General features: G+C 36.4%; 2 protein-coding genes across 14 annotated transcripts in view; one reads left to right on the forward strand and one right to left on the reverse strand.

Annotated features, from left to right (window-relative positions):
- Positions 1-5,485, forward strand: part of mcf2lb (mcf.2 cell line derived transforming sequence-like b) — a 39,078-nt gene extending 33,593 nt beyond the window's left edge. For 4 of the 5 annotated variants that reach the window (XM_022680477.2, XM_022680476.2, XM_022680475.2 and 1 more), the window contains exons 24-31: positions 53-131; positions 602-659; positions 1,433-1,554; positions 1,837-1,902; positions 2,947-3,021; positions 4,128-4,237; positions 4,841-4,931; positions 5,049-5,485. In XM_022680477.2, the coding sequence (XP_022536198.2) occupies positions 53-131; positions 602-659; positions 1,433-1,554; positions 1,837-1,902; positions 2,947-3,021; positions 4,128-4,237; positions 4,841-4,921 (591 nt within the window). In that variant the 3' untranslated portion in view covers positions 4,922-4,931; positions 5,049-5,485. The remainder of the gene's footprint in view (positions 1-52; positions 132-601; positions 660-1,432; positions 1,555-1,836; positions 1,903-2,946; positions 3,022-4,127; positions 4,238-4,840; positions 4,932-5,048) is intronic. The other variant, XM_022680478.2, reaches the window with a different exon arrangement.
- Positions 5,486-6,596: 1,111 nt separating this feature from the next.
- Positions 6,597-22,364, reverse strand: phf11 (PHD finger protein 11). 9 transcript variants are annotated; one of them, XM_022680469.2, is made up of 20 exons: positions 22,322-22,364; positions 21,785-22,033; positions 20,494-20,598; positions 17,888-18,021; positions 17,748-17,791; positions 17,562-17,653; positions 16,460-16,593; positions 16,320-16,363; positions 16,134-16,225; positions 15,341-15,433; positions 14,326-14,351; positions 14,171-14,217; positions 13,941-14,009; positions 12,901-12,977; positions 11,763-11,791; positions 11,563-11,674; positions 10,675-10,762; positions 8,883-9,458; positions 7,407-7,478; positions 6,597-7,320 (listed from the first exon to the last, which is right to left on the reverse strand). In XM_022680469.2, exons 2-20 carry the CDS (start codon positions 21,911-21,913, stop codon positions 7,193-7,195), a joined length of 2,091 nt encoding a protein of 696 aa, XP_022536190.2. In that variant the 5' UTR covers positions 21,914-22,033; positions 22,322-22,364; the 3' UTR covers positions 6,597-7,192. The 9 variants fall into 9 exon arrangements, with proteins under 9 accessions (XP_022536190.2, XP_049340565.1, XP_022536193.2 ...); XM_049484608.1 differs by having other exon boundaries at positions 22,291-22,345; XM_022680472.2 differs by lacking the exon at positions 22,322-22,364 and adding an exon at positions 22,295-22,313.
- Between the last annotated feature and the right edge of the window lie 773 nt (positions 22,365-23,137).

A 23,137-nucleotide genomic window follows, 5' to 3' on the forward strand; every position in this document is an offset into this window, starting at 1 on the left:
CAGGAGATTAAACTTGCAGGCTTAAATCGGTGTTTGTTGTTACACTCTGTAGGCGGCGTCTGAGGAGGTTAAGACTGTGTGGGTAAGAGAAATCCGAAAACTTCTAACCGGACAGCTGGAGGCGTGCAGAGGTAAGCAGGGAGAGACTTAATGGGTTAATTTTATTTCACAGGTTTTGGGGATGTGGTAGTGATAATGCTACTAACCTAGATCAGACTAGATTCAGTATATTATCAGGGTTGTGTAAAATTTCTATTTTTGTTTTGAAAGTCCAAATGTCCACTCCAGTAATATAATTTTGTTTGTAACAATTTTAATAATAAATCATTTTATGTTAAAAAAGAAAACACCCCAAAATCTAAATTTTCATGGCCCCAGGGTGGCTTGGTGGTCCCTTATTCCACATATTTATTCATAATGGATGAAAAGAAATTCTTCAAAATAACTTAAAAAAAAATCTTTTTACATTTACTTTTATTGAATTGAAATTATATTTTGCTTAGTCTATAAAGTTGCTATTTTAAAATTACTAGCTTTTTTCAGTATTAACAGTATATACAAAAAGCTAAGTGAGCTCTTTACGCTTTAATATATCCTACAGAAGCCAGCCAGCAGAGGACTACTGATCAGATACCTTCAGAGAACAATTCAATTGACAGGTGAACACACATCTGCACAGTTGATATAACTATATTTATAACTATATAATAACAATGAACCCTTACAATAATATATGTGTTATATTTTGTTATTTTGTATGTTTATACGTACTGAAATGACAAAAAAGGATGGCAGTATTTGATTTAATTATGAAGCGGGAGGATTTGTTTAGTGTTATTTTGTCAGTGCTGTTGAACACTGCATGCTTATAACCAGTTTTGTGCACATTTACATTTAAAATGAACTAGTTCAGTTTGAATCCTGATCATGCAGCTTGCCATCAGCTGCCAAAGCCCAGAGAGAGCACAATTGGCCTTGCTCTCTCTTTGAGTGGGTAGATGGTGCTCTTTCCCCTCATCACTTCTAGGATGATGTGTATCATCACAAGACGTCTGTGAGCTGATGTATCGGATCTGAGTCTCGGCGCCTGGGACAATTGGCTTAGCTAAGAAGGGAATAAAAATGGGAGAAAATTTTAAATAATGTAAAAAAATTATCTAATTCCAGGAAATCCCCCCAAGATCTGGCAAATAATGTTTTGTAGTTGTTACACTTGACAATTGTTTCTGCTTTAACACAGTAATTTTTAGAACTGACTGTTCACTTGCTGCCTGATATATCATAAAATCTCTTGACAGATGCCAGTGTAGATGAAGAATTTTTAAGTTTTCACATTACCTGCCAGTGGTGCTAATGTTATGGCTGATATATGTATATATAAATAGTAGCAGTGTATGCAAGAGACTGATTTCAGTGCTTTTTTGGTTAATAGACTTGTCAGAGATGGGCACAGCTTTCTGAGGAGGGATGGAGGGATGGAGAAACAGAGAACAGAAGAAGAAAATGGGAATGAACCCAGCAGCCCTGAGGGCTCTAAAGCAGAGCAAGCAGTGGGTGAGTGTTTAATCATCACAGATATGTAAATACATAAAGATCATTATCAGAGAAGGATCCCAGAGAGTGGGATACAGTTTGTATGCATTCTGTCTAGCCTGTTGGCAACAGACAGATAATATAGTCCACCCCTATTCTGTTCATGTCTGATTCCAGTTAATTTGCACTAGCACCACCATACAGTGTTAATGCATCACTGCCCACTACATAAGAACATACATTATAGAAGGTAGATAGTCATTGTTAGGTGGATTTTATCTGTTTCTGTTCTGTGTACTGCAGGTTCGTTGCTTGGAACTGAGGCCAAAGCCAAACGGCAGGAGATCAGAAGTGACCCAACTCCACTAGGTATTGAATCTGTAACTGACTAATGCTCATTAAATGTCTGTGTCTGATCTACTGTAATTTGCTTTTTTAGGTTTAAGTAAGTCAGATCTGATGAGGTTAATGGACCTTTGGATGACCTATGCCCACACCAGTCTTATCATTTTATTGTTAAAAAGCAAAACAAAAAAACTTTTTTAATGATAAACATTAAAAACATAAAAGAAACTACATTCTCATGGTACCAGATTGGTTGTTGCTTATTACACATAATACAAGAACATTCCTGAGGCGTTTTATTTATAACAGTTGTAAAACAATAGTTTAGGAAAAAAAATCAGATTATAAGGCGCACTTAAAATCCTTTAATTTTCCACAAAAATTGACAGTGTGCTAGCATTGCACCCAGTTTAGCGCTGGTGAAACTTCACTGAAAACTCACCCTTAGACAAAATATTAAATATCTAAGCTTGGTGTAAATAAATGAAAGCGCTTTACCAAAATAAACGGTTTTCAGGAGAGTAATCTGTGTACATTAACATCCAGTCCTTTTTTAATGTGTTTTTTATGATTTTTTTTTTAGATTTATTTAGGCACTTCTCCCATCTTCCTCATAAGAAAGGAAACATGGCGACACCCTTGCTCACTTCAATGTAGGCCTCCTTACTAGTATTGCTAATTGTGCCTTATAATCCGGTGCTCCTAATGTATGAAAATAGACCAGAAAATAGACATTCACTGATAGTACACCTTATAATATGGTGCTCCTTATAGTTAAAAAAATACGGTACTCTTTATACAGTGTAGTAAAAAATGTGACTAGAATGCCATTTTTCTTGTTTATTTGTCTGCCAGGATCTAGTTTGTCTCTTATCTTGGTTTCGGTGGTTTCTTATCGTGTCTTATCTTGGTTTCGGTGCATTCCTACTGAGAAGTCAACATACTAAGTGAATACTAAAGTGAACCCTACACATTGAAAGTGTACATCATCTGTAGTACTTATTGAAACAAATGTACTATGCTATGCTATAGTCAGGATGGCACTCTGATTGGTCATTCTCCTCTCAGAAACAGGCGCACACCCCCATTTGGGCGGAGTCAGGTGGTTAAGTACATCAAGCCTCTTTCCGAACCGTAGGAGAGGTATTCATACAATTAGATAGCCACACACTCGTGCGCACACACACAGACACGTGCACGCTCACATGCTTTCGGATGGTACTGTGGTACTAGAGTGGCATGTTCTTGTGGTTCTGTGTGAGTCTAACTCAGTGCTTTTCTCCACTCTGTGGTCCTCGCTGATGTAGCACGCTACCACTGTTAGCATGCTGTGTTTAATACACTGGAAACCACATGGTCACTGTTACTGTCCTGTCTCTGGCTGTTATGGTAAGAGCTTGGTGGTGCGCAGGGTTTAAACTGGGATTAAGTGTTCAATTCCATTACTAACATTATTAAGCCCTAATTAACCAGACCAGCTGTTTAATAATGACAAGTGTTCAGCTTTACTCACAAGATAACACCTCACAACTTCCCGAACCACACCCCTAATGTAACACCTCATAATGGAGGAACATTCTGGTATCCAATGTCTTTTGACACTTCAGTGTATAAATATGTTCATGGCTGATTTCAGTTCATTTACAGTGATAATGCATCACTGCCCTCTACTGGATATAGTTTGAGCTGCAGTAACAGTTACAGTTAATAATGACATCTAAATATGGCTTTTTATACACTATATTTAGTTATTTTCATAGTATAGTTTAGACTTTTTTCATGTGTATTTAGTCAGATTTTTCATTGAGTAGGGCTTGAAAGGGACTTATGGAATATATTTTACAGGACCAGTCAAACATTCTCATTCAATGTGTTTTTGCATTATAAAATTTAATACTGAAGATATTTAATTTTAAAATATACAGGAACTATTGGAATTATTGAGGTAGAGTAATCTGGAATAGTTTTCTTAGCACCCTGAAGGAGTTCCTGGGGGTGCTGAACAGTAGTTGCTGCAAAAGTGAAAATGTTTGGTTTCCTATGTTATTCCTTCTAACTGACAAAGTACATAAAAGTAATCCGGCCATCCCAACCCATTTGACTCATTGACAGAAATGCTAATCTAGCTGAAAGACCCTCGCAGTTTAACCCCTGTTGGTAAATGTTCTCTTATTTATGTTTTGATTCAGCATCACACTGTATTCTCTATACAGACTCTCACTTTCTCTAATTATGGGGTCTTCTCTCAGGATGGATCAAAGGCTCTCTTTCACTGGACGCATCTATGGAGAATGACGGCTATTTCAGCGCAGAGGATCAGGTGACTTCCGATCCTGAGGAAGAGCGGGAAAAGAAAGTGGTAAGGAAAATTGAGAAGGAGAAAATTGTAAGGTTGTAAAGCAGGATCGCAATGTAGACCTAAGTGTCAGAAAGCTAGGTTTGTGCCCTAGGTCATGGGTCTTCCAGAAGGACAATGACCCCAAACATATTTTAAAAAGCACCTAGAGATGGATGGAAACAAAGTGCTGGAGAGTTCTGAAGTGGCTAACAATAAGTCCAGATCTAAATCCTATTGAACACCTGTGGAGAGATCTAAAAATTACTGTTGGGAGAAGGCACCCTTTAAACATGAGAGACATGGAGCACTTTGCAAAAGAAGTGTGTTCCAGAATTCCAGTTGAAATGTGAAAGAAGCTTGTTGATGGTTAAAGGAAGTGATTGATCTCAGTTGCTTTTTTTTCAAAGATTGCACATACAAATATCAAGTAGAGGATGAATAATTGTGTACTGTTTTTTGTGTTCCATTACACACAAAAAAAAACAACATGGAAATAAACATGTATTATTGCAAGAATTTGGGGTGCCAACACTTCTGGCCATGACTGTATGTAACATAATTAACAAAGTGTTAAGTTAGATTAATTCACAAAGCAAAAGGGTAATTAAACTCTTTTATCTTCAGCCTGTAGAAAGACATGAGAATGTGACGACTGTAGAGGAAGAACCCAAACTGCCTGAAGAAGCTGAAGATGGACACCAGTGAGAAGACCTTGGTAGGACATGTACTGTTTATATTAGGTTTACCCCTTAATTTATAAATATAAATAAGTTAAAATATTTTCTATATTATTTTAAACCTCTAAAATAGTGTTTATTTCTCCTTTTTTTAGAATATCGTGGTCCCAGGAGCCCTGTGTCCCAAAGCTACCACAATCTTAGAATGGAAGCCCCTGCCATTTCTCGAGTTTTCCTCACTCATTGGTCGTACAGCACAAATGTTAATCACTTCATATTAGCAACCTGAGCCAACAATTGTACACACCTTCACGTGCTACAAGGTTCATATCCCTTTAAAACTGTGTGAACTTCCAGTGTTAAACTGTTTATAGTGGTTAAGTCTAGTGCTCTCCATAGTGAACAAAAGTCAGCGTTCCGTTTGCATGAGTACAGTCTTAACCTCTGTGGAAATTTAGCATATCATATATGCAGATATTATTGTTAGAACTGTGACTGCACTGGTTCACTGTTTGTAAAGTCTGTTATTTGTCTACAGCTGTTGGTTGTATGTTGTTTATATGTGTATTTAAAGTATATATAAAATCCAAAACATGGATTCTGTTCATCTTTTTCAAGCATTTATCAACTACAGTACTTATTACTGTATAATAGCTAATAATTAGTGCTGTCAATGTTAACATGTTAATGCATGCAATTAATATGAAAACCGTAACATGCATTTTTTTTAAAACACAGAATATTCACAAGACACAACCTCCTCCTGACATTCACTCCTTTTACAGAGCCTATGTGACATATTGGCGGTTTCATTTAGCAACCTAAATACTGTATGTTTAATAACACAGCATCACCATGGCACCAAGTTTAGAGAGTAGATTTATAATAATATAGATTAGATCTCCCTCTCTTTGCCGCTTCCGGCATTTTTCCTTTTCTTTTCGTTGAAGGTGGAATATGGAGTTATTTTTACCATTAAAGATGGTAAAAAATACATATATTTTTTAAACCATTTTAAATTATGATTAAACACAAAAAAGTGTTGTGGTTAATACAATTGAATTCAATAATATTATTTTTTTAAAGCAGTTGCCACCACAAATATAAATATAACACAATGTTGCCAATCTAATGCAGGTTCTCACACTCTCACGATTAATCCTAGAATTCAATTGTAATAGTTTTTATTATTATTTTATTTTTGCATTGACACCCCTACTAAGAATCCAAGCCTGCATTAACTCTCTAGCTCTTATTCTCAATTGTCATATTTTTTTTAATCTACGAAAGCCTGTACAGTGTAATACAGTATATCAGCTCCAGACTATGATTGGATCATCTTTTATAAGCTTAACAACCAGTATGACCAATGTCACCGAGCCAATTAAACAGTATAACCAGCATGATTGCAGTTAGTTAAAAATATTAGTTGTAATTTGTAAAAAAAAAAAAAAAAAACTATATTTCATGAAAATAACACATTGCCAACTGTGATGCATGGGGCTGGATCTACCATGTTTTGGGGTTGTGCTGTTGCCAGTGGCATGAGTAATATTGCACTTGATATATCAGCAAATCCTGTATGCAAACATCCAACTATCTGTTAAAAATGCTGCAGCTAAAAACATGACCGCTTGTATAAGCAAGATGACAGACCAGGTGTTTCTACAAAGAAAAATATATCACTCTGTTAAATACAAATACATATTCTAAACAAATTAAAATGTTTTTAATAGAAAATGGTAGAAAAATTACAGGAAAGTGACAAGTGTTGAAGTACCATCTACTGCATGAATGATAAAGCATAATGTGTGCAAAATGCACAAGCATGATTTTAGCTTAAAGACCAGATTTAGCTTCATATTAAGAGCATCCCAGATAACATGCCCATGTGGGGCCTGTGGTGGGGGTGGGGGGTGTCTGCAGCCCAACTGAGAACCAGAGAATTTTGTTCATGGGCTCCATGCTGACCCACATATGGAGGTACTGTAAGTAATGTGACTAGGAGGGGGTAAACATGAGCCCCTTTTTGGATGTACACTGAACATGGGGCCTAAATGGGATCAATGTGGGACAAAGGTGGTCTATAATAATGTGCTCTTTTGGGAAATTACAAGTATCAACACATACACAAATCTATTCAGAGCCCACGGCTAACTTGAATTAAGCCTAGTCTTAGCCTAGTCTAGGGGTATCTGAAATTAAAAGATTGTATCAAAAACCTGTAGATTATAACAAGATAATGAGAAGCAGTAAACAACATATGCCATTTACTGAAGACATTATTTGGAAAAAAACATTAATCATCTTGTTTTTGATTTTTCAACGTATAATTTTTAACATCAATTGGATGATTCTTCAGCAGGTCTCTGGCTTCCTTCAGTGCCTCTCTCTTCCTCTTCAGCTCCCTCTCTTGTTCCTCAAAATCTGTGAGTATAAAGGTGGAGATAGGTGATATGCTAATTTAATGACAAACTGTATAAACATATGTGATGCAGGATGTGATGCTGAACCTTGGTCTAGTTGTTGGAATAATGCTGGGAGCTTCCCTGATGCTTTCAGGATTCGAAGAGATACAGCATAATCTGTGGAGTTGACAATAATACAATAATAATATGACAAAATAATTAAACAAAAAGATTAGCTGTGGCACAAATAATAAATGGAAGACATATACTGATATGGAATGTTTAAACTTAAAACTCATGTTATGTATGGATAAATAGATCCCTAACATAATTATACTTTTAAGCCACATATACTTTTATTGTGGCTGATATCAATATTTATTATTAGTGCTTTAACTTTTTTTACCACTACATATTCATACATAAATCATATTGCCACTGTTACACCAAAACCTGGTTTTATATAATTTCTAAAACTCTTGGGGGCGTAACTTTCACCCTTTGCACCAAAGATGTTTACATAGCAACGGTGCTTGTGAATATCCAGCTCCGGAAAAAATTAAGAGACTGCTTCAATTTTTTTGCTATTCATAGGTATATGTTGAGTAAAATAAACATTGTTGTTTTATTCTAAAAACTACAGACAACATTTCTCCCAAATTCCAAATAAACATATTGTCATTTAGAGTATTTACTTGCAGAAAATGAGAAACGGCTGAAACAAATACAATACAGAGCTTTTAGCTTCTAGAAAGTTCATATTCATAAAGTTTTAAGAGTTCAGAAATCCTTATTTGGTGAATTACCCTGGTTTTAAATCACAGTTTTACAACATCTTGGCTTGTTCTGGATAACTTTATGCCACTCCTGGTGCAAAACTTCATGCAGTTCAGCTTGGTTTGATGGCTTGTGATCATCCATCTTGCTCTTGATTATATTCCAGAGGTTTTCAATTTGGTAAAATCAAAGAAACTCATAATTTTTAAGTGATCTCTTATTTTTTTCAGAGCTGTACCAATAAATTTCTGGTGTATTGCTATCTTGGCAAGAGAAAACACAAGTGCACCACTGACTGAAAACAACTTAGACAGACATCAACCATCACACATTCATTGCTATCTTGACAACGCAGGCGTGCTGCCCATGTCCAATGCATGTTCATCCCAACTCATTACACGCACACGGATGTGCAGCAGCATGCAAACCCAACTTTTATAACAACAATAAACAGAATACAAAATAAAATAACATTGCTGTTCCTGTAAATGATCTGCTCATGAACCTTCATAGTTTTAATGTGCAGGTCAGTTTCCTCTGCTGAGAAACGCAGAAGCACTGCCATTAAAACACCAATCCGCCAAAGTCAGAGCACACCTGGCTCTTAAAGGAAATGGCTATTATGATTATGATAAAAAAGACATAATGACAGCCCTAAATCAAGCTTGAGAGTGCTAATGATCAGGGTTCATGATCAATTTACATACTAATACAATTAACATACATCCCATATCAGTGTACGAGTAATTTTGAACTAAACTGACGATCTGTTATGATGTATACACTGTGTGCTTGTAAGCTTACCCTGCTGTGTGGCATGCTGGGACTGCACCCGCCCTGCCAGGCTGCTGATTTGATTGGTGAGCTCTGAGAATATGGCCTTTGTACAGCCCATCTCATTACACCTCCTCCAGAAGAGGGCAGCACCAGATCCACTTAGGCTTTCCTCCTTGCCTTTAGCGGTTTGAGTGGATGATGTCGAGCACCCTGGTGATGCAGCACGGATTAGTGGATGATCTATGGGTGGGGCATGGCTTTCTGGCAGGTCATGTGACATGTTTAATGCGAGTGTGTTCCTGGATGCTGTACAGGCAGGTTGTTCACGTTCCTCCTTGAAATCTGACTCTCCACGAGAGGGCACTGTAGGAATAGCGTGGTTGGGTACGTCAGCAGGCTCTGCAGCACTGGCTCCCTCCAGTGGCGGGGAGTCAACAGAGGGGCAGTCAGGCTCAGGGGGGTTTATTACTGAGGTGGTGATGGTGGGCGTGGGGACGGTAGCTGCTGGTTCAGGGGCTGAGAGAGATCCATGAGAGCTACTCATAGGAGGAGGAGCGGCCTGTCCCGGCACAAAAGAGGGTGAAGTGGTGCCAATGCTGTTTTCTGGGGTAAAGAACAGAGAGATTTCATTGTTTTCTCAATTCTTTTCAAGGATTTAACTAGTACAACTCGACAGTCCCAAGTCCAAAAAACTTGGAATGCTGTGTAACATGTAAATGAATGAAAATACATCCAGAATGCAACGATTTGTAAGTCTCAGAGCCCCATAATTTATTCACAATTGAACACACAGGTGTGCTTGAAAGCTTGTGAACCCTAAAGAATGTTTTATATTTCTGCATAAATATGACCTAAAACATCATCAGCTTTTTACACAAGTCCTACAAGTAGATAAAGAGTTAAAAAGTTAAAACATTTAAATATTATACTTGGTCATTTACTTATTGAGGAAAATTATCCAAGATAATTACGTATTTGTGAGTGTAAAAAGTGTGTGAACCTTTAAATTAAGGTCCATCCGCAACATTTTGATTTGATTAAGGTCAGCCATTCCAAAACATGACCTTTATTATTCTTGAACGATTGTTTGGTAGAACAGCTTGTGTGCTTTGGGTCATTGTCGTGCTGCATGACCTACCTTCTCTTGAGATTCAGGTAATAGACTAATGTCCTGAAAATGTATTTTTAGAATGCTCTGATAAAATTCAGAATTCATTGTTTCATCAATGAAGGAAAGCAGTCCTGGCTCAGATGCAGCAAAAAAGACCCAACATTGGTACTAGCACCACCATGTTTCACAGATTGGATAAGATTCATAAGCTGGAATGCAGTATTTTCCTTTCTCCAAAAGTAACATCTAATTTCACCTTCAAATGAACTGCTAATCCAAGAGGTTCACATACTGTTGCCGCTCACAAATATTGTATCATTTAAAATGGACTGAGGCAAAATAGGTCAAATGTTTTTTTTAAATATGCACATAGATCACAAATAAGATAAAACAATAAATGTAATGTACCGTTTTTCGGTAATCAGACAAATGTTTAATGTTTAACTCAACAGCTTTGAAAGTATAGCCAAATGTTTTAATGAAATTATAAAATCTCACTTTCAACATTTAAAATGTGTTCTATATTCTATTGTAAATAAAATATGGGTCTATGAAATGTTCTATGAAAATCATCACATTCTGCTTTAATTTAATTCAACTAAATTTTACTCAATGTCCCAACTTTTCTAGAACTGTGGTTATAAAACAAACCCATAACAACATTCACAGGCTCATATGTAAGCGTGTCTGTGTATGAAGCTGACGAACCTGAATCAATAGAAAATGGTCCTGAGTCAGAAATGATGGTGAGTGGTACACTCTCATGCCGGAACTCTGACTCCATCATACTCTGGGACTGAGAGACAATAAGAGTGAGTCACAGTAACATTAGGCCATGTTAACATAAAAATAGATACTGAATGGTTAAAAATAATGTACATAATACTGCAAATGTACCTATAGAAACAATAAAGATTTTATTTTCAGTAGTAAATCAGAATCAGGATGTGTCATCAGATATTAAGGAAAGATGCAAAGTTCAAGCACTGTCATCTCTTGTTATCAGAGTTTCAAGCAGCATTTTCTAACTAGAACTGTGTGGTACACCACAGAAATCTGCTCATTCCCCAAAACTAATTCGATATACACTTTATATACAGCTCTTTGATTTTACCAAATTGAAAACCTCTGGAATACAATCCAGAGGAAGATGTATGATCACAAGCCTTCAAACCAAGCTAAACTGCTTGAATTTGTGCACCAGGTGTGGCATAAAGTTATCCAAAAGCAGTGTGTAAGACTGGTGGAGGAGAACATGCCAAGATACATGACAACTGTGATTAAAAAAAAAGGGGTAATTCCACCAAATATTGATTTCTGAACATATTGAACATTTTTTTTTTTGCATTATTTGAGGTCTGAAAGCTCTGCCTCTTTTTGTTATTTCATCCATTTCTCATTTTCTGCAAATAAATGCTGTAAATGACAATATTTGTATTTGGAATTTAGGAGAAATATTTTTGTAGTTTATAGAATAAAACAACAATGAAATCGGAACATTTATGGAAACCTGTAAAAAAATATAACGTTTTTTGGTAACCAGACAAATGTTTAATGTTTAACTCAACAGCTTTGGAAGTATAGCCATTTACTTACTTCTGCTGTGGCCGGCTCTTTGTAAGTTTCTTGAATTTCTTCAATGTCTGTATCATCATTATCATCATTATTATTTATGGGAGAGGAGATGGGCTCCTCCCTTGTCTTGTTTCTATGTGAGATAAAGATGGCACAGTGTTACACAATTCATGAAAAGTGAAATGAAAATGTTACTAATGAATTAGAATCTATGTACCTACCTTTGATCTTCAGGGATTGGAGTTGATTCCTGAGGAAAAATAATGCAAACACAATAGATTAAAGGCTTCAGAATAACTTTCACAACCATCTCAGAGCCATCCCAAAGCTGAAAATCAGGCGTACCAAACTGAAAACCGTCAGTCACTTTTTTTTTTTACCAATACTATTGTATTTATTTGTGCATTTTATATTATTGTGACTGTGACAAGCACTGATGACACTGAAACAATTATTCTTTTTGTATTATAATTTATTTTCTTTAAGCGTCTTATTCTTTTTTCACCTGCTGGCATGTTGAAGTCCATTAAATCATCCTAAAAGCTCAGTTCTGCCAATAGCCAGCAAGCTTCCCAGTTCCCCTTTTTACTGTCACCACTTTTAAAGCTCCCCAGTTGACTGACATGGCAATCCACCAACTAAATTTTTTTCCTTTAGGGCCTTTCCCTACTACCGCCACAATGACCCTCCTCTTCCTCCTGTGACGTTATCAGCAACCTGATTGGCTCTACGATGAAAGGTGGGACTTTATTTGTAAACAGACTATATATGCTAAGAAACAGGACAACCGCCAGTCATATTTTAACCAGCAGGTGATCTCCTCAAAAAAAATCTTATAACTTGTTATATTACTCAAATTCTTTGTCGCAAAAGCATCTCAAAAGAGCTTTAATCCCATCTTGTGTGCTATTTTTTATCATCCCCCGGATGGTGGGGTGGTGTTAGCCTGTGGATTTAGAAACTCCAAACCAAATGACTGAGCAAAGTTACAAACATGAGATCTTTGTGTGGCTGAATTAAATAGTCATATAGCAATTCAGAAATTTTACAGGGTAGTATTAATCGATTTTTCTGACCTATTTTGCCTGTATGGACCACTTGCACAAAGTAGCACATCTGTGTACTTTCACAGGGCACAGTTAATTATATATTTTTTTGTCCTGAACAAAATAATATATTGTTTCAGGAATTATTGTGATAATTTATTTTACTGTAAATTTGCTGTGTTAAATGTTTTTTAAATGTCAAGTCAGTTATTAAACCGACTGAGAATGCAATTCTCTTTATCAATATACATAAATAAAAATAGGCAGAAGTTATTTCCTAATTAAAAGATGAATTGTGAGTGGTGGGACTTACCCTTTGCTGTTTTTCTGGTATGATTTCCAAATCTGAATCATCTAGTGGTGCAATCATCTGGTTATCATCACAAGGACCTTCAGAGGCAGAGAAAAATATATTTTTTTATATTTTATTTAGATTTCTACAGATAATTAGTTTTAATGTGCTACTTTGGAATTAGAGTTATAAAGGAAGCCATTTCCTTGCTCAGAGTTTCCAGTATATATGTGCCCTTTTTTATTTTAAAGCAGCACTAGGTAGGATTTCCTTGATTTTTGATCTTTTTAAAGAAGTAAAATTTCAGCTTAAAACTCACTGCAGCGCTGCATTGAGGTGTAATAGGAGGAATAGCGGTGCTCTCGTGTCTGTGCCGGAGCTCCTCTGAGCTCAAACCAGACTCTGTAAGTTTTCTGAGGCAGCCGCGGCCACGCTCGCGAGAACTGCGACCTGCTGGTTCATTCTTTACAAACTAACATACAGACACTCTGGCAGAAGCTGGAAAGAGACTGAATATGTCTGTGAAAGCCAGAAAACAAGAAAGCGAAACATTTATTACACTCTGCAACTGTAGGGGGAGCCCACGAGCACAAAATCTCAATCCTACCTAGTGGAGCTTTAAAAAGGTAGCTCATCTGTTCAGTTTAATATAGTGCATTTTTATAAATTATAGTAAATAATGTATATAACATGCTTTTTTATATCTTCTTCCTCCACTTTTAGAGGCTCACATACAGTTGTACAATTATTTGATATGCTGAGTGCACGAGAGTCTGCTGCCTGTAAGCTGTTCTTTGGACAGATGGAAACAAAATTTGTATATTTGCAATGCGGGCAGCCAGTTATTTCTAATAATTTCTATTGTTAAATTGTGAGAGACTGAAATCCTGAAAACTATAGGTTAGATTACCGTTTCAAATGCATACTGTAGTTTGAAGTACTGATAAAATCTAATAAAGACTAAATAATGCATAAAAAACATGCTTTTTTGTCTTTTTGTGACTACTGCACCTGCACACATCTCTACATTGTGGGAGGGGCTTCCCAACCAACACACTGACCTGCCTCCTCTGTGTGCAGAACCAGCTGGCGGACTGGCTTTTTTTTGTTCAAGGGCGTGACTTCTGTATCTGTAAACAAGCACAATAATTAACCTTACCAGAAATCTTGTTCATCCTGCAAAATCAATTTATTACTTAAAGTGCTCTTTTTTGTTGCGTTTGTTTTCAATACCCAAAAATACCCAGCATAGCATCATTCCCATATCCCCCCTTACTAAAAGACAAATTACCCGAATCAGATAAAATAATTTCGAACTGCCTCTTCTTGTTTCGGGGCCTTAAAGACACAGAACAGAGGAATATGAGGCTGAGATTTAAATATTAATATATATATATATAAACAAACAAATAAACATACACACACATTCTGTACACCCTTACTTACCTTGAAGGCGCACTAACTGAATCGCTCTGTATAAACAGAAAAAACATAAAGAGCAAAATTACTAAAAAGCTACAATGGAGTAAAGAGTAAAAATATTAAAAACGCTCCAATGTACAGTGTATCTGGTCTGGGTTTTGCCCTGAATCCCTGTCTACCCTACAAAGCACATATTGTTCATTCAAAATTACAGATGAATGTACTGTAATTTTTAATAAAAAGAACCATACATATATATGGTATATTTAGTTGTGAATAAAAGAATCAGCGTCAGAAACACTTAGATTTGTATTACTGTTGCCAATCCCTTAAAAAAGTATTATATTAATCACAACAATATTCTGTGACTAAATTATGGATAAAATCATGACAAAAAGCTTTGATGCTTTTTTCAGACGTATTTCAACATTTTCTCTCACATTTTATTTTCCTAATTTAGCTGCGGCAATTGTCCCAACCATTTAGCTGCAAGTCAGCTGTATTTTCCCTTATCACTAGTGATGCCACAACATAAGGAGGGTGAAGACTAGCACATGCCTCCTCCGATACATGTGAAGTCAGCCACCACCTCTTTTTGAACTGCTGCTGATGCAGCATTGCCGAGTAGCATCACAGCGCACTCGGAGGAAAACACAGAAACGAGGTTCCGATACATCAGCTCACAGAATCATGCTGATTGACATCACCCTTTGGAGTGATAAAGAACAAAGCCAATTGTGCTCTCTCAGGGCTCTGGCAGTCTGATGACAAGCTGCATGACTGGGATTCAAACAACCAGCCATCTCCAGGCATAGTGGCAGCTCTTATTCTGCAGGCCCACTATCTTTTATCTTTTTAAATTAGAATTCTGGAGTGTAACTAAGAGTTTCAATGGAGAAAATAATAATAATAATAATCATAATAATAATAATAATAATAATAAACTTGTACCTTAGGACCATTTTGATTGAAAACTTAATAAATAAAGAATTGTTTTACTGTGGTTTTCCAGACTCTGGTGCTGATATGACAGGCTTACCTGAGATAATGGCTGCCCGCTGTTTACTTTGTTCAACCCTGTTCTACTGCTCTTTCTTACTGGGGTGACTGTCCTCTGACCCCTGACCTTCTGCTGTAAAGCCAAAACTCTCCTGCTCATTTATTATGAACATGAAGAAACAACAAACAGCAGTCTGCCCAAAAGAGCATTAGTGGTACATTTTAAACTTTCCTACCAGACTAAAAATACTTGTCTGCTAGTACAACATGTAGTTTGCTTCCTACTGGACCCACACAAAACCGGTTCAAAACAGGTTCCCACCACTGAACAAAAATCAGCTTGAGTAAGTCTCTTTACTAGCTTCCTGTTATCTCGAAATCAAGACTTACTGAGGCTTGCAAAAATATTCATACCTCTTGAACCTTTACACATTTTGTCAAACTTAAATGTATTTTTATTGAGATTTTAACTGACAGGCAAAAACAAAGTAGCACATAATTGTAAAGTGGAACGAAAACGATACATTTTTGATTACATATATTATAAAAACATATCCCAAGCTTTGAGCATCCCAACGGGCACTGTATGGAGCTAAATGCAATGCAACCCTGAAAAAAAAAACCTTTTGGAGGAAATTCTCCTTCCAGCAAGACGATGACCCTAAACGTACAGCCAGAGCTACAGTGGAATGATTTAGATCTTATAATATTCATGTGTTAGAATGGCCCAATCAAAGTCCTGATCTAATTCCTATTAAGCTGTTTTCTTGGACAGGGATTAAGCCTAGTCTTGGGACTACAATACGCAACTAAGCGTGGGTGTGTTTACTGACCCCTGATGATGCTTCTTGATGACTGTTGTCTAGTTTTGGTCTCTTTGATGTGTTAGAGCCAGCATCAGAACAATCTGATTCATTTGGCAAATCTGATGAAAAGAGACACAATAAACACACTCATTAACATCCATATTGAACCCAGACATTTTCAGACATCACAGAGGGTGGGCTTACAACACTTACCAAAATTTTTAGGACGCTTTGGGTCATGTTTTGGACAGTAGAGCCTGAAACATATGATGATTTCAACATATTAAAACACATCATTCTGTCTCGTTATGTGGCAACTGTGTCATTTATAGGAGTGATTGAAAGGTTCCTACATATAAAGGCCTTTAGACTTTTTCTCCACACATCTTGCACGGTCCGCTATGGCACACGGGTAATGGTAAGAACGCTTACACTTTTTTTCCTCACACTCCACAGTAGCTCCACTCTTCTTACAGTAGTGGCATTTCTAAAAGAAATAGACATTCATTTATAAGGTAAGTTACAATTATACACAGTCAAATAAGAATAATAAGACTGACTCTCATCTCAGCTCCACTATTTGTAGAGGACACTTTGTAGTTATTTAATTACAGACTGTAGTCATGTATATGTTCCTCTGCCTACACTATAATCCATTTTTACCCTGTACTTCTATGGTCAGAACCCCAAAAGGATAGGCCATCACAAAGCAGATGTTGTTTGGGTTGGTGGGTCATTCTTAGCACTGAAGTGACCCTGATTGACATGGTGGTCCTCTGACCCCTGACCTTCTGCTGTAAAGCCAAAACTCTCCTGCTCATTTATTATGAACATGAAGAAACAACAAACAGCAGTCTGCCCAAAAGAGCATTAGTGGTACATTTTAAACTTTCCTACCAGACTAAAAATACTTGTCTGCTAGTACAACATGTACCATGTACCACCACTGAACAAAAATCAGCTTGAGTAAGTCTCTTTACTAGCTTCCTGTTATCTCGAAATCAAGACTTACTGAGGCTTGCAAAAATATTCATACCTCTTGAACCTTTACACATTTTGTCAAACTTAAATGTATTTTTATTGAGATTTTAACTGACAGGCAAAAACAAAGTAGCACATAATTGTAAAGTGGAACGAAAACGATACATTTTTGATTACATATATTATAAAAACATATCCCAAGCTTTGAGCATCCCAATGGGCACTGTATGGAGCTAAATGCACGGCAACCCTGAAAAAAAAAACCTTTTGGAGGAAATTCTCCTTCCAGCAAGACGATGACCCTAAACGTACAGCCAGAGCTACAGTGGAATGATTTAGATCTTATAATATTCATGTGTTAGAATGGCCCAATCAAAGTCCTGATCTAATTCCTATTAAGCTGTTTTCTTGGACAGGGATTAAGCCTAGTCTTGGGACTACAATACGCAACTAAGCGTGGGTGTGTTTACTGACCCCTGATGATGCTTCTTGATGACTGTTGTCTAGTTTTGGTGTCTTTGATGTGTTAGAGCCAGCATCAGAACAATCTGATTCATTTGCCAAATCTGATGAAAAGAGACACAATAAACACACTCATTAACATCCATATTGAACCCAGACATTTTCAGACATCACAGAGGGTGGGCTTACAACACTTACCAAAATTTTTAGGACGCTTTGGGTCATGTTTTGGACAGTAGAGCCTGAAACATATGATGATTTCAACATATTAAAACACATCATTCTGTCTCGTTATGTGGCAACTGTGTCATTTATAGGAGTGATTGAAAGGTTCCTACATATAAAGGCCTTTAGACTTTTCCTCCACACATCTTGCACGGTCCGCTATGGCACACGGGTAATGGTAAGAACGCTTACACTTTTTTTCCTCACACCCCACAGTAGCTCCATTCTTCTTACAGTAGTGGCATTTCTAAAAGAAATAGACATTCATTTATAAGGTAAGTTACAATTATACACAGTCAAATAAGAATAATAAGACTGACTCTCATCTCAGCTCCACTATTTGTAGAGGACACTTTGTAGTTATTTAATTACAGACTGTAGTCATGTATATGTTCCTCTGCCTACACTATAATCCATTTTTACCCTGTACTTCTATGGTCAGAACCCCAAAAGGATAGGCCATCACAAAGCAGATGTTGTTTGGGTTGGTGGGTCATTCTTAGCACTGAAGTGACCCTGACTGACATGGTGGTGTGTTAGTGGAGTGTTTTTAGGGCTGGCCCGAATAGCGTTTTTTGAGCTCCGGATATTCGGCACTGATTCGAAGCGAATATTCGAATATTCGTTTTTAAAAAAAGAGGTAAAAAAAAAATAATAATAAAAAAAAGCAAATCACGGCCCCTTTAATCCACTGAAAAATGTTCAATTTGCTCTGACCGACGAGACATATTCACCCCGGATTTTTGGTGTTTTTATCCCGGATTTTTGTGTTTTCACCCCGGAATTTCTGCTGCCCCACAGCGCGGCTTATCCGCTGCGTAAGCAGGCTAGGAGGCTGCTGCTGCACGGTTTCTCCGCTGCGCAAGCCAGCCCAGTAAATTGCTGTTTGTGTTTTCACACTTAGGCTATTTGCTTAAAAAAAACAAACAAAAAAAAACGTTTGTTCAGGAAGTATTTTATATTCTTAAACATTGTTAATTATATTAGAGGACAGTCATTGTAAACTGTACTTGGTCTATTTCGGTTAAAGGATTGTGCAGGGCATATTACTGATTTTGTATTTTTGCACTTGGGCTTTAAGCTCAATATTAAATATTTCGTTTGTTTAGAAATTATTTTATATTTTTAAACCATGTTAAATTATATTAGAGTAGAGGAAAGTCATTGTTAATGACGTTATTGTACTTGGTCTATTTCGGTTTAAGGATTGTGCAGGGCATAGCCGTATTACTGATTTTGTATTTTTGCACTTGGGCTATAAGCTCAATATTAAATATTTCGTTTGCTTAGAAATTATTTTATATTTTTAAACCATTTTAAATTATATTAGATAAGAGGAAATTCGTTCAGACATCATTTTTGTAGGCCAGGCTTTTGTAACCGATTTAGCCCCTACTGTTGCCACATTACCCCTTACGTTTTATTATATAAATCAGTTTCGAAGAGCCTGCATTTTTTTTTCATGTATAATAGAGGTCTGCGCGAGACTGATTTTTAAACCCACTCTTCCACGCTCCCGCGTTTCTGTCTCGTTACCGCTCCGCAAAAAAATTGCTTCTTTTAATCCCGCGCCCGCCCGCCACATACACATTTCTGCCGCTCCCGCCCCACGTTCCTAATATAAATTAAATAAACTACATTTAATGCTTCAAATTTACTTATATATTTATTAAAACAGCAGCGCTGAATAGTGCGGTCCCGTTCCTTACCCCAGTCCAAACACCATCGGTGTGTGTGTGTGTGTGTCGGTCCATCCTGCGCGTTGAGAGTTTTCTTTAGGTTTTTTTTTTTTTTACAATTATTACAGTTTTCTTAACTATTTATTAATTTGCTCCCGCATCGTCTGGATTAAACTCCCGCTCCAGCCAATAACAGTTCAGTTCTCTCCCGCGCGCAAGATATTCTGACGGGACCCGCGAGAACAGAAGTGGTTAGAGTGAGGTGGAACTCTGGAAAGGAGAAAAAAAACGAATATCCGAATACCAAAATTAAAAACCGAATACCTACTCAACGAACGAATATCCGAATACCCGAATATTCGGGTCCAGCCCTAAGTGTTTTATGATGTTATGAGTGTATCAGATGCAGCAGTGCTGCTGGAGTTTTTAAACACTGTGTTCAATTTCTGTCCACTCTATTACACACTCCCAACCTGCTGCTCCATAGTAGATGGAAAGTCAGAGACAAAAGCTCTCAATCTATTGCTGTTGCTTTGTGTTGGTCTATCCTGTAGGGTCCTGATCATCGAAGAACAGGGTGAAAGGAGAATAATAAAGTATGCAGAGAAATAGATACAGAACTACAGTCTGCAATTATAGAACTACAAAGTGTTTCTATATGCTCAGTGAGTGTAGAAACAAGGAGGTCATAATATTCTTGCTTGTGTAAATACATAATAAATAACATACCAAAAACAATCACTGATGGTCTATGAATAATGTCTCAATTTCTCAAATGTGTCCTAGCATTAAGATCTCATCTCATCTCATCTATTAGAGAGAGTGTTCAGTGTGATTCTCGCTCGACCATCTAAGAATGATCTTTGTACTAAAACGCTTTTCAGAAACCCAGCCCTTATATATAGCGACAACCTGGCAAATTGATACTGAAATTGAACTTTGATACATTTGGACAATTGATTCAATTATGTCTAAATATAGCTGTGCGTGTATGTTTGTGTATGTGAGAGAGGCAAAAAGTGAAAGACATAGAGACATACTAATTTCTTTCCACGACTGCATTCAGCTTTCACATCTTCCACATCAAAGCCACACAAGTCATCAAAGGACGGAGAGTTCTTGCAGTAGATTCCTGATGAAAAGACCTGAAAGAGAAGCTCACGTTAATTTTATGTTTTACAAAACACTGATAGTTCATAGAGGGGTGGGGCCATAAATTTTATCAATCCCTGCCCTGGTTGAATTCGGTATCTACTTTATATTTATTTAGTATCTACTATAATGATTCACCATCATCAACTAAATATTCAGTCATTACAACAAATAATTCAGAATATACTATAAATTATTTAGAATCCAATATGAATTATTCCATATTCACTCCTTATTATTTTAGTATTCAGTAACTAATATACAATAGATTGGTGCGTGAAAGTTTGTGAATCTTTTAGAATTAGTTGTTTCCTGTTACAGTTGATCAGTCCTGCGCTGGCCCTTTCCTCAGCTTTTCCACAGCTTCAACTCTGGGATGTTGATGTGTTTCCTCAAATGAACTGCTCACTTCAGATCCATCCACAACATTTCCATTAGATTAAGATCAGGACTGAACTTTACTCTTCTTTAACCATTCTTTGGTAGAATGACCTGTGCGCTAGGGTCAATGTCTTGCTGCAAAACCAATCTACTCTTGAGATTCAGTTCATGGACAGATGAATGGGATACGTTCAGGAACTTCATGGCTCCCATGAAAACTCATTTATCTATGTTTGGTAAAAGTAAAAAAAAACAATGAAAGTCTTGCCCACTCTACAGTTTGTAATAGTGATTTTAGCATTGCCCACGAGGGACTAGATGATTGTAAAAGGTATGTTGAGGTGGGGGTTCTAAGGCCAGGTCCGGGTTACCTTCCTAAAATTATTTTTTGCAATATAGGATGTCTGCATCCTATTGTTTCATGCAGCATATTTTTTTGAAAAAAATATAAGTTCTATAGGCCTTCCAAATTTGTTATTTGTTGCTAAAACCTGACATACATGGGCGTGCAAGTTTTCTCTACATTCATTCTAAATGGAAAAAAACGTACATCCAATCAAAAAGCTGTATACAAGCAGTTATCGAATCAGACCACACAATCTGGAGTTTGAACGGTATAGATATCTCAGAAAACTGCAGGACAAGAGGTGTATAATATTATTAGCTTAAGTATAATATTGTTGTTTAATTTGTTTAACTGTGTTCTATTTATCTACTTTTAGATCTTGTGTGAAAATCGGATAATTTTTTAGGTGATATTTATACGGAAATATAAAACACTCTAAATTCTGAACTTACCATACAATTCTCATGTGCTGAGATGTCCTCTTTAGACAGCAGAGGTCCTGTAATTCTATTCTCATCATCAGTTTTACAGAGAATACAGCACACACCCTGGAGAGAGCTGTCCGAGTCCTCCTCAGCCATGCCTCTGCTTCACGGACTATTCCTTCTAGAGCCCAGAGCTTAGCTCGTTCAGGAGCAGTTTCGGTTTCGTTTCTCCCTCAACGCTGATAAATCTCTCACACGCACTTTCTGGCGTCTACACTGAAAAAAAGAAGCAGGAGGAGTAAATTAACTAACGTTACCTGAGTTCCTGACTCTTCAAGAAGTTTATTAACAGTTAATAAATAATTACAGCAGATGCTACACTCGCTAACATACATAACATAACCTATAACCTATACATCATTCGCTAACCTATCGTTACATAGTCCTACACGTCTAAACATTCTACAATAACTCAATATATCCTCATTAACTGCCTTATTATAAAGTTATATCGATATCCAGATTAAACCAACCCACTACAGTGCCCCGCGGTGATCTACTTACTTCAGGGTCGGTTATTTGCGCAGGATTTAATAATAAAAGTCCGTCAGTATCGAGACTTTTATTCTGTTTTTTTTTGACAAATATTATTATATGAACACTTAAATTAAACAGGTTATTAAATAAAAAAAAAACTAAACTAAAGTATTAAACATATTCTGGTTTGTTTAACAACCAAATAATTACTAAATCATTCTACACGTGTTTCTGTATAGCTGTAATGTTTTTTTTGTAAAAAAAAAAAGTTAGTTTAACACTTTTTGTTTACAAAATAATTCTTTATATAAGCTTTAATGTATATTGTATTAAATTTACAGTGTAAAAAAAAAGAAAACACATACAATAAGAAAAGGAAGAATAAAAATTAACAAAAAAATAATCTGAAGTGTAAAACATATTCTGCTTTGTTTAACATGTTTTTGTTTAAGAAATAATGCCGCATGTGTGCCTGTACAGCTTTAATGACTCCTTGTATTAAATTTACGGTGTGAAAAGAAAAATCACACAATAAGAAGAGGACGATTAAATTAAAAAGCAAAAAAAAACTAAAGTATAAAGCATATTCTGGTTTGTTTAACACTTTTAGTTTACGAAGTAATTCCACATGTGCTTCTGTATAGCTTTAGTATAGTCTACATAACTACATTTTCAATGTTAAAAAAATGATAAAAGTGAAAACACATAGCATGAGAAGAGGAAGATTTAAAATCATTCTGATTTGTTTAACACTTTTTTTGTATAGCTTTAATGTCTACTATATTAAATTTACAATGTAACAAAAAAAACATAAAAAAACACATTGAATGAGAAGAGGTTTTA

This window comes from Astyanax mexicanus, chromosome 11, assembly GCF_023375975.1.
Source record: "Astyanax mexicanus isolate ESR-SI-001 chromosome 11, AstMex3_surface, whole genome shotgun sequence".
Lineage (NCBI taxonomy): Eukaryota > Metazoa > Chordata > Actinopteri > Characiformes > Acestrorhamphidae > Astyanax > Astyanax mexicanus.